General features: G+C 43.0%; 1 protein-coding gene across 7 annotated transcripts in view; it reads right to left on the bottom strand.

Annotated features, from left to right (window-relative positions):
- The window catches only part of dock8 (dedicator of cytokinesis 8), a 63,845-nt gene that overhangs the window by 28,198 nt on the left and 23,321 nt on the right, over window positions 1-12,326 (bottom strand). For all 7 annotated transcript variants that reach the window (XM_030416539.1, XM_030416538.1, XM_030416542.1 and 4 more), the window contains 11 exons: window positions 11,536-11,745; window positions 10,416-10,501; window positions 9,644-9,710; window positions 4,247-4,396; window positions 3,981-4,061; window positions 3,730-3,892; window positions 3,503-3,639; window positions 3,065-3,158; window positions 2,143-2,305; window positions 1,229-1,346; window positions 109-179 (listed from right to left, as the gene is read on the bottom strand). In XM_030416539.1, the coding sequence (XP_030272399.1) occupies window positions 109-179; window positions 1,229-1,346; window positions 2,143-2,305; window positions 3,065-3,158; window positions 3,503-3,639; window positions 3,730-3,892; window positions 3,981-4,061; window positions 4,247-4,396; window positions 9,644-9,710; window positions 10,416-10,501; window positions 11,536-11,745 (1,340 nt within the window). The remainder of the gene's footprint in view (window positions 1-108; window positions 180-1,228; window positions 1,347-2,142; window positions 2,306-3,064; window positions 3,159-3,502; window positions 3,640-3,729; window positions 3,893-3,980; window positions 4,062-4,246; window positions 4,397-9,643; window positions 9,711-10,415; window positions 10,502-11,535; window positions 11,746-12,326) is intronic.

Raw genomic sequence — 12,326 nt, forward strand, 5'->3', positions numbered from 1 at the left:
GAGGAGAGATGAGTGCGAGAAAGAGAGAGGGAAAGACACAATTACTCAGATTGTTTACATGACAAAACATACGCTCACAAACAATGAAGTGTCATAATGTGTACTTGCTTGTTGTGGTAGGTAACAGGGGTGTAGACTTCCTGTAAAAACTCAGGCCCACTTGATTTCCCAAAAATGACCTGAGAATGGAAAAGGGGGGGGAAAAATACAAATTAAAGGTACATTTACTTGAGATATTTCATCTATCAGCAGCTCAAATATGCCTGATGCATCTGTGTAGACGGGGGATGACGGGGTTGTTCATCTATACAAGTGACGCTGTAAATACTGTGACAGGTCCTTAAAATGACTGGCTTTCAAAACATCTACATAATGTCCCCTTAAAAGACAGGTTCACAATTTCTCAAGTACGTCTTAAAACACTGAAACAGGTTCTTCTTGTTGAACTCGTCATTAAAATATCCTTAAAATACTCAATTAATGTAAGTGGTGGAGGGGCAAAACTGAAAAATGTATTCAGAAGTGCATCTAGAGCTAATTTGAGGCTTGAGTTGTCCAAATTAGTCGAATCAAGTGGGTATTTTCCATTTCTTTATGCTTTTTAGGACAGAACGTCCTCTTTTCTTACTGTCCTTCCACTGCAGCCTCACATAGAAATGCTGCCTAAGAATTTTCTGCTAAAATAGGATGTAACTTTGTAAGATATACCCTTGATTTGACTACACAAGGACTTCTGATTTTGTCCTCTATCATTTACAGTGAAAGTGCACTACCGTGGGACAGAGCTGCGCTGGTTTGACATTTTGTCAGTTCCAGCTTCTGACACGTAAGGATTTGCTGCATTTCTTTGTCATTTATGGCAGCAGATTAAGAATATTTGGGTTCTGAATCCAAAGACGTCACTTTTGGCTCTTGAGGATTTTTGATGAGGATTTCTTTTCCAATTTGTCACCATTTTATCGACTAAACTATCAACAGATCTTTCATGAAAATAATCAGCAGATCAATCTACAGTGAAAAGTACAGCAAGCAAAACCGTTTTTATACTGAAAAGAAAAAGAAAAGGAGACCTATCCTTTAACATCAATGTATATATTGGTTGATACTACATTATAAATAACGCAATGCACACACACACACACACAAAAATCTGGTGGAATTATCAGATCAAATCCTTGTATCTGTTGTAATTGCGCTGTGAGATCACAGATTACACAGAGGCACTCACAGGTAGAGAGGGCGCTGGGTCCTCTCCGCTCATAAACTGGATTTTGATGGTGATGTTTCTTGCTGATGTGAGCCGGTTGACAAAGTTTAGCCTCTGGGGGTAGACAAAGAGCAGGTTCCTACAGAGAAACAGGGAAAGAAAGAGTGCCGGGGGGGGGGGGGGGGGGGGGGTACTTCCTGTTAGCTCAGTTCATCAAAAAAATTACACAAAACTCTAAGTACAGTGTAAAATGAAGCAGTTCCGATGTGCTTCACTAGATGGCGCTGTCTGAACAACAACTTCAGCGGTAAGGTGACAGTAATGTCACAGAAATTCCAAACAACCAGTAATTTACCGTGGTTGTAATACAACACTGTAATCTGCCTTGAAACCTGGAATACAACTAAATGCCACAGATTCCACTGAACAAATGCTCGGTGCATGTCAGTATGTAATTACCGTGCGGGGGACTTGTTCACACATGAAGTTACTAATGTTTCTGGTGTTGATCTAAAGCTAGGCTCACACAGGCTGCCTCCCTCCTCGCTGTGACACTACGAGGCACTTTCACAGGTAGCTTGGATGTAAAAGGCCTAAAAATAGGCACTGAAAATGTGCAAAGCTCTTGAGTGATGAGTACAGCATGACTGTTGTTGTTGCCTTCGGCTTTTCAGGGAAACTAAACTGCCTGTAAGAGCAAAACAAACCTGTGTAAAACTCAAGCTGTGAATCATTTGCTTTCTAAAACCTTGTGTATATTTCTTTTTTTGAGGTGCAAGATACATTAAAACATGTTGATTAGAAAACTGAAGAAAGCTCATTTATTTCTGTTTCTGTCCACTGTTTTGAGAGGGTTTGGATTTAAAAAATACCACAAATGTCTAAATATACAGACTGTGTGATCATTCAGACATGTATAACGCCTTCAAACCCACCTGTATATGTTGTGAGGGACGTAAACCTCACTGGATGGGAACTCCAGCACCTCTTTGACCGGCCGAATGTTCTTCTCAGCGACAGGTATCAGAGGGATGAGCTCAGTGGACAAACACGCCAGTGGCATGTCATGGACTGGAGACATGTCCAGTTTTATGGAACCTGGAAGACACAAGATAATTGATATCCGCAAATTAGTGTCCTGCATATGAGTATTCCACATATAGAATGAGATAGCATCACGTCATTCAAATACTTTGCAGACTCCAACTGATAAAAAAACGAAATAAACTTTAGATTTTTTGGGGGAATATCCTTAATCACTTTTCTTGCTCAGAGCGAGTTGCGGAGATCGATACCAATCTCACGTCTGTCCTTTAAGTGTAAAGCTAAAGCCAGCAGCCGGTTAGCCTAGCTTAGCTTAGCTTAGCTTAGCATAGCATCCAGCCGTACTTCAGTACTTCTAAAGCTCACTAAATAAAACATTATATCAATTGTTTCATTCATACAAAAACAAAAGCGTAAAAATGAAACATTGTGGTTTTACAGGAACTTGTGTGCTGCCCTAATTCTTGGCAGTAAGTGCAGTAACTTCCTGGAGCGCCTTCTTGCTGCCTGGCAACACCAAGGTGACAACAAAACTCAAGGAAGTTACTACACCCAGCGAAGAAACTGTCCTGCACAAGAGCTCCCTGTATAACGTTTTAACACTCATGATACAAGGCTTAAGTCTCCGTGCTAAGCGGCGCTAACCGTCTTTCGGCTGCCGCTTCATATTTAACACAGACATGAGAGTGATGTCATCTTCTCAACTCTACACAAGTAAGTTACAATTCCTGTAATGAAGAACGATTCCCTCATTGATAAAATGAAATGAAAAAAAAATCCCATGATGAGTGATTAGATGTGATGAGAGGTGACCTGGTATTATCTTGATCCTCCTCTGTGGAGTGGAAGTTTTCTTGATCTCTGAAAGGAACTTGAGCAAATCCTCGTCGCTCAAACGATCTCCCTCCTGACACACAAACACACACACACGCACAGTCAACAACTGAGTGATGCTTTTTGCCCCTATTTCATTCATTTTAAAAAAGCAACGGCGACAGGAAGCAACATAATATGATACAGTTAGAATAAAGTTGCTGCTGTTTCTATAATAATAGTGATGGTTTTACCATTGAAGTCATGGCTTTATGGTAGAAACATTACAAGAACTGATGGAATGGCATGTTGGACCAAAGAATGAGGCAAGGCCAGGCTGTACCCTCAAGCATCTCTGTCTGTTACCGTATCTTATATCTCAACAGTCTATTATTTCACAGACTAGTCTGACTCGTTGTGCTTGGGTGGCAGTCGGACCTGTTTGAAGATGGTGCTGATAGTGATGGTTGCGGGTTTGAAGGCAGCGATGTTGCAAAATTGATCATCAATTGCAGTGTAACGTTCAGAATTCCTCCTAGGAAGCTGCGCTCTCCGGTCCATGCTGCTGGATTTACCTGGAAAAACCAATTCCATGAAGAAGGTCAATGTATATGCAAGTTGTCATTAGGTATTGCCCCTTTGAAAAAGAGCACACAAGCACACACCTCCTTTTAAGCTATCAGAGTCAGTGACATCTCGGTCTATTGCAGCCGTCGAGATCACATCCATTATCTTGACGGTCGCCCAGCCGAAAGGCATGCGATAGCGACCCAGCCTCTGGCAGAACGTCTCCGCCTGACCTCGCAGCTTCTCGAGCTTGTCCTTGTTCTGAAAGACGAAAGCGAGATTACATTTTTAAAAATGAATGCTACAAAATGGCTTCATCTCCAGAGCATAGTTTACTAAGATGCCATACCTTTGAAGAGTCACATTCTCTCAGTGTGATGTAGGGGTCAGCACAGTCACTGATCTCTCCCTGCTGGAGAACCTTTTCAATCTAAGACACAGATAGGTAGAGCATCTCAGCACAATGAAACTTAAAAAATAACCCATCCAGCCAGCTTGTTTGCAAAACACTATATGACATTGCTCGAGCAAGAGGTACAAAAGAAAAGCTCTGCAATAAGTTACATAAAGCTTGTGTTAGCCATGATACATAGGAGCTGTGGATTTCATTATTACCTTGATGACCAGGTAGATATCTGGGGAAGGGTAGGTGATGGGGAAGATGGCAGATCTGGCCAGGGTGGAATGATCCACATTTGGAGTGTGAGGTTTCAAGAAGTTTTTATACTGTTCTGAGTTCAGATCACAGTAGAAGTTCTCAGATATCTGGAGGGAGGGAGACAGACAGACAGAGGTGAGTTTAACTTCCGAGGGCCATTAAAACGTCTCTTTACCAAAAGCACATACATGAGTTACTTTTTCTGACAGAATCTTTATACGGAAATCAATTTCAGGGCGTAATAAAATGCAAACATCACTTTAAGGCAAAATGTTTTCCGATGAAAGACAGAGAGGAAAGTTTAGAAAAGGCTCCATTACTTAAAAGATTGATCCTGGAATATCATCCGCTCAGTGCACCGTTTCTCTACTCGCCTTCCCAATGACCTCAGGCTAGGAACGCAGCCATATGTCCTGGTCTGGCTCGGCCTGCTGTGTGTCATGTGATCCCGTTCACTGAAAAGCCAATAACCTCTCCTCTCCTGCAGTCTGCTCATCCCACAGGACCGCCATTACAGTGACCACACCAAAGTCGACTTCTCAGCAGCCAAACCTGGCTGATTTTAACCGGAATCCTCCAGACAGCAGCTGTGATCAGATTACACACTCCCAGAAGTATTCTGGGCCGAACACTTTCGGTTTGTTTTCGATTGTCATTTTGTTAATTGTTAGGGTTAGCAAGGAAAGCCAAAACTCCTGCATAGGTTACACAACGGAAATGACCTGGTTCGCTTCGCTAACACAGAAACGCACTGAGTGAAAGTCATTTTTAAGACTGCAGCGGCAGAGTCCACCTCATGCTGACAAATGATTCTTGGAATCACAGAAACCTCTTCTCAGTAATCCAAGCCAGCTGACTTCAATAGCATATTGTGCTTAAAATCTTCACTAAACACTCAAAACACGTCAAAGTGCAAAAGTTCACTGAGTCAACGTAACACTCACTCGTGAAAGTCAATCTACAAACTAATAAATTTGGATTCAATGGGACACGAGGAATGTAGTAGCCCTTTTGAACGTTACATGTTTGTCAGATCATAGCAGCTATGTATCTGACTGACGGAGACATTTTGTTTAAGAGCAGATGCTGTTCATTTTTCTAATGACGCACACGTGCGACCACCCGGTGCTGTCAACTTACTGTGGCAGCTGTGCTGCAAGATCTGACAAGTTTTAAAAAAGGTCCAGTACTTAAGTTCAAGGGATATCTATTGGCAGAAATGGAATATAATATTCATAATCATTATTTCATTAGTGAATAATCATCTAAACCTAAGACTTGTCGCGTTTTCAGTACCTTGGAACAAGCTTTTTATATCTACAGAGAAAGCAGGCCCTCTTCCGTAGACTCCACTATGTTTCTACAGTAGCCCAGAATGGACACAAAACACTGGAAGTATTTTGTGTTTTTAGTGGCCACCAAATGGGATGGTGAGGGGGATTCAGTTGGTTGCAATCAGCATCCTCACTGCTAGACGCCACTAATTCCTATACAGCAGACCTTTAAATCCTCTTTAACAACATTATTCAAATGTGACAAATCGGGTGACTCCTTTGACAGACAACGGCAGGTTTCCCCCAACGTTCTACGATACAGCTACATGAAACTGCACTTCACTCAGGAACAGAGGATTAACATTTATTGCAACAAACAATTAAGCTTGGCGCTGATGGGTCCACTCTCAAGATGCCCCGAATTGACCCAGCAGCACGCTAAGCCAAAGCAGGGAGCGCAAGGCAGAAGACCCCCTGGGGTACACAATAGCGAGCTGTAAGCAAGATAAATGCAGCTCACCCTTGAGCCCCGATAGGAATCTGAACTAGAAAAGGTGGAGACTGCGGTGGAGGCTGCGGTGGAGGCTGTGAGCTTGCCATCAGCAGCAGCAGCAGCAGTGTGTGACAGCATTTGAGCAGGAGGGATGTGAATGAGAAAGGAGTCTTATTTAAATGGACAGCCTTGTGGTAAAAAGTAGCTGTGGTTGGAGTGTGACTGATTGGCAACAATGGTCCGATTGGCGGCTGTCAGCTGGCTACAGCTGGGGCGTATGACTTCCGTGTGCTGCATGATCTATCGCTAAGCTTAATTTATCCTGCTAACTTCTTCAGTGAGCAAGACATGTCTTGTCAACCCAAAAAAACAGACACTGTGATTTACTTCTTCTCAGTACTGTTCATGTCCTCCCAATGGGCTGCAGCCACAGTCCAGCAACACTAGGTCTGCCTCGTCTTGTATTATAACAACAAACAGAAGATAAGCAAATGCCTGTTGTACTTGTAGAGAAACATAATTCCTATCTTGTCGTACTATGTCCGTCTCTTTACATGTGCACACAACCTTTTACTGTTCATATTCGGCTATCTAACATCCTAAGTAGGCCACTTGTTGGGTCATATCGTGCGTCTGCACCTTGGCTGATGAGCCAGAGAGGCATGATTAATAACCAGAGCATTATCCGGAATTATATGAACATCTGGTGCAGATTTCACAGATGTGAAACAACAAAACTGTTGTGAACCAAAAAAAAAAGGCAAACACAGACGCAGCAACGAAATTCTCATGAGGGGCAACAGCGATGCAGGAAAACAGAGGGAACACGAGGCTAACAGGCAGCAGGAATGTGGCAGAAAGTAAAATACAACACTCTGGAGGAGACGGGGAAAAGATAACAAGTGTACACAGCAGAGTTGGAGAAGGTAAAAAAGGAAAGTATATGTGTAGAGGGCTTCACAGTTAAATGGGTCAGCGTTTAAGCGTCACGGTTCGACTACAATTAAATCTAACTGACAAAAACAAGCTTGACAGTTTGTCCTTCACTCAGACAGAAGCACATTTCATAGCTCTTTAACAGTCTGGATTTGTCTCTGCTCAATCCAATAGGCAGGAAGCTGCATTACCCTTCACTGTTCAACACGTAATAAAATTAGTCAGCTTAAGCAAAACACAGAGTGACAACGTGACACTTCTGCTCTGCTCTGGTGGACTGACATCAGTAGGAAGTGAAAATATCCTTGACTTACTGTCCACTCTTCAACAACAGGCTTTGGCTTTGTACTGAAATACTAAAGTTTGAAGCGAATCTCAATTTTGCTAGGTCTGTCATAGAACTGTCCTTTGGCAACATTACTGTAGATATTGCGTTCAGAGAAGACAAGGTCATCACAAGGAGATGGTGCAAAGCAGAACCGCTCCAGAGGAACGATGTCGGGAAAAATGGGAGACTCGGACAATGTTCACGCGCCAACGACAAGAAAAAAGAATGAACAACTGAATATACCACAGGCAGGAATACATCGGCTTGGTGGAGACTACAGAGCAATCGATAATCGTTTTTTAGGGACGCTGACAATACCAATATTGAGGAGTAAAACATTCCGATAATCAATCTATCAACCGATCTACACACATTTTTCTCAGTGATCCCTCAAATTTGGTTATGAAACAAACAGATATGTAACAGAGGCAGGACATTTGACTGCTTAACTGAAAACTTTCTTGTCTAAAGTAACAACCAGTGTGAACTTCACTCGGAATTTAATAACCATAAATGACCCAATTATCTTTCCTGTATTATAACGATCAGCAACAAATACACCGATACCAATATGTCAGATAATTTGGTCAAGCTCTAGTAGAGACAAGGCAATCCAGTCTTTTTCAGTATTTATGCATTTAGTTTTCGCTTTTGTGTGCATGTGATTTCTCTGTGACGGAACGTCAACAAAGATAAAGTATCAAAAAAGAAAGCAGCTGGCCAGCGCTGAGAAGAGGGCAAGACTGGCTGCTAAAACCTCGTCTCATCTGAGAGATCCATGAGCACTTAAGTACAAACTTAATCCTTCCAGCCCCTTCACCCCCAAAAAAAAACTATCCAGCTGTGTAAATCCACAGAAAACACGCAAACAGCCACGGCTCAAAAATGGTTGAGTGGGAAAATGCGGCACGGTATTAGTACTTATAGAACCCAAAACATGGCGACCCCCGGAGGCATAAATATGTGAGGATGATGGGACATAAGACCTCGTAGATTACACTGATCCCTCACTGCTGCGCTGACTGCCAAAAGAAACTATGAGACCTCCCCACGTCAACCGGAGCAGCATGACACACCATCAGTTACCATGAAACAAGGTGGAAATACAAACAAGACTCTGCAGTAAATTAGATGTGCAGGACGCCATATTGCATATTGACATTCACATTATTGAACCTTATGGATACCTCATGTTTGATTTTTGACATTTGTTGTTAAAATCACTACTTGACTTCCTGCTGGTGTTCCTCTCTTTTAATAAAGTTTTGACCCCTGGCGCCGTGATCTGAGATGCTTCCTACCGCATTACCACTAAGCGCTAACCTCGTCTGCCGAGCATCAGGAGCAATTTGGGGTTCAATAATTTGCCCGAGGACACTTTGACAGCGAGCTGCGCTTCCATTTAGTGGACGAGCTGCTCTAACTCCTGAGCCCCGGCCTCTAAATCTGCCTCTCATGCATCCATCTGCACAGGCCAATGGCAACCAATCTCCCATACAAGGCACTGGACTAACATCAGGAACAGGCAGGATTCAACTGAAAACTAAACAGAAAAGGGTGGGGGCACATTCACGTTGAATATAAATGATTGTGGAATTGTTAAACGTTGGGAGTCACCACTTTTTCCACATCTTTTGCATACAATGCCAGGAAAATTGAATGAATTCTCTGTCGGTTCTTATGGTTTCCGTTAAATGATCTGAACGACTGAATCTCACCACTCCAGCCATGTAAATGATGTTCATATTGACAAAAGTTGAAACATTTACATCGTAATTCAGCTCCTTACGAGCACAAACAAGATGCCAGCAACCTGGTGGGTCATAATTTGGGCTGGTAATGCCTTATTGGACTTAGTAAATGTAATAATATTTCTGCAAACTACTGCTCAAAGTAACTTAAAGTAATATATAACTGGAACTTTTCACTTCTGTTGTGCATTACCGCCCAACACTGCGTATGAATCACACATATAATGTATTCCTTATTGATATTTTCAGACCAATCAGAAAAGCTTTTCAACGTGAATATATTGGAGGTATTTTCACATACCAAATTGAATGTTGGAGTTATAGTTTTAAATACAGCCGAGGTCACAAGTAGGCCCAACACCAGTCTCCACAACAAACACACATAATGAGCTCCACCAAACTGGTATTTACAGTAGAGCTATTATACTGTAGGTTGTTATTTTGTTCTATCCCTGTCCTGTAAGCAGCAAGGTGAACGTGTCACACACAAGATCCCAGGACATAAGTTCCAACAAGCTTTTAAGGCAACATCAGGAACTGAGAATAAATACCGTGAGGCAACGTTTTCTTACCTTTTTCTTCTCTTTCAGGTCATACAAGGCCATGGTGGCAAATAAGGGCTCAATTTCGATCTCAAACCTATGGAGACAAGATGGAAAGGAAACAAGTGAATCACTACATCAAACACGAATACTATAAGCTCAACATCAATTCTTTGTTGTTTTTTTTAATTCCTTTTATGGATTCTATTCTGTTCCTCTAGATCATTGTTGTATTGGGAAGCAGCACGTTGTACTCCAGTAAGTGATGACATGTTTGAACTGAGGGTTAAAGGATCAGGGGCTGAAGTTGCCAAACCACTGCAAGCTGAAAAATGAGTTCAACTAAAACATTTGGCAGTTTTATGGGTTGGAAGAGGAATGAGCGAGATCAAGAGGGAAAAGGCAGAGAATCTCTGTGAGTGTGTGTGAGTGTGTGAGTGAATGATAGAAAGAAAGAGACACAGAGACAAATCCCACTGAGAGAGGGAGGGACGGTGATTTTCTGCAGAACAACAACCTCTGCGCAGGAATCCTCCGCTCTCCCACACTGCACCGTCCGTCACATCTACTGCGAAAGCCTGTTTCAAACGACTACGCAGTCGTGTTTGGATGTGACATGCAAGAATGTTCTGTATGTTAAACGCCAAACAAAAGGTCATTTTTATAAACAAGGGGGGCGTTAGAATAACTCTCCCTTAATACAACTAACTGTTACTCCCCTTGTCCAACTTTTAAGAGAAACGCGAGCCAGCTGTTTAAACTCCCCCTCCCTCCTACAGTATTATGAAAATGTATGACATACTTGATGGCCTGGCATCTGATCAGGATGCGGTCTCCAGTGTGTTCTTTGGGGCAGTCGGGGATGGGCCGGATCTCCACTGCATCTTCCTGGAACACAATAGCAGGGAAGGTTTTTCAAACTATGCAAAAAGAAATGGAGGAGTTCTTCTATATTTATGTCACATATCATATAATGCACAACATGGTGAAGCTCGTGCTCTGCATTTAACCCATCCCAAGGGAGCGGTGGGCAGTGTACAGCGCCAAGGCACCAACTCCAGATCTTAGCCAGTGCCTCGGTCGAGGCAGCTGACTGGAGAATGCTGGAAACCGGAGTACCCGGAGGAAAATCCATGCAAGCACAGGAAGAGCATGCCAACTCTGCAGAGAAAGGATTGCAGCCCAGGATGCAGCGAAGGTGCCCATGCAAAATAGTGACAGGGGTGAACTTGTTTCGCACGCAGGGAGGCAAGCCCTGGCGTTTAAAAAAGGATAAATCCCCACAAAAGAAGTGCCAGCTTGTTTAGAGGTTCATAACATTAGCGACAGGCTTAACTGAGCGCAGATGTGCTGTAGGAATTATCAGAAAAATGATTTTTTTCCAAAAATTCACGTGAATGCTCAAGTCGGAAAGTCTGAGAAAAGTTGGCGAGTTGACACCATATGATGCTAAAACATGGCGGACCAAAGAAAACACTGGGTTGTTGAAATGTTTTACCAAAGTCATGCTTAAAATAGTTGTTTCATCATTTCCGTGCTTAAAAACTAAGCAATAAAATGCGAAACAACTTTTTTCTTTGCCGTCCATGTTGCTCCCACATTCTGAAATCACGCATATGAACACCCACAGAGTCAAAAGAGCGACTACCCAACGCGGGGGATGGTACCATCCAGGGAGCACCTGAATGCATCATAAAGTTTGTGTAACTTGCCATTTTCAGCAAGTAGGTTGCTAGCTTGGGGGTCATGTCGTTTCCCCAGCAGACAAGGCTTTTGAAAACAGTTCCTCAAATTATCAATATAAGAGACAAGCTCAGATGCCGACTTGATGAAGGCAACATGGCAAAGCATGGTATATTGAAGAACTCTCACCCATCCTATATGCTATGGCTATGTGAGCACCGCCTTTCTCTCCACCTTACCTCGTCGGCTGGCGGGTACAAAGCAAACAGCTCGGGGTGTCTGTTCCCCTGCCGCGCCTCCTGGTTGAAGCGGTCCAGCTCCTCATGGCTGCTCCAGGCCAGCAGCCCCTCCACTCTCTGGTCCGGGGTCAAACACCGCAAGTCAAAGTCAGAGGACGTCAGCGTGCGGCCAGAGTCATCACTCAGATCAGCTAGAGTTGGTGACTTGACCTGAGGGAAAGACAGAGGGAGAGGGGTGAGGGTGATGACAGGGAAGGGTTGGGGGAGGAAAGAGATAAAATATAAGAAAATATGGGGGTATTAAGGAAGAATATTCAGGGGGATGTTATTAAAGCAGAGATCAAAGGGAGATGGGTGTAGCGTAATGAATACTTTATTAATGGATATTTTGTCAAAGCCTGTTCTTCCTCCATTCAAACAATATCATTTGAATGGGGTTTGAGTCGATGTGAAAAGAAAGTGTTCCCCATGGTTTCTTCTTCTCCCACTGTTTGAACACATTTCAGAAGCTGCCTAAACTTCACTACGATGCACTTTAAACAACACAGTACCAGCTCTGTCCTTCCACAGCATTTTTATGATCCATCAGCATCCTGTACACTATGTGGTTTTGTTGTCAGCAGACACAACACACAGCTAACGGCCATCGAGGAAGTCTAGACAGCTTCTGTTTTGGCCTGGAGACAATGGTAGTCTCTGTTCTCCTCTGACCAAGTCTTACTCCATGTAGAGAACACACGACACAGGCTCATGTGTATGTCCCCTGTATGCTACAGAAAAGTGATGTGAAA

Source organism: Sparus aurata, chromosome 5 (genome assembly GCF_900880675.1).
Source record: "Sparus aurata chromosome 5, fSpaAur1.1, whole genome shotgun sequence".
In the NCBI taxonomy this organism is placed as follows: domain Eukaryota; kingdom Metazoa; phylum Chordata; class Actinopteri; order Spariformes; family Sparidae; genus Sparus; species Sparus aurata.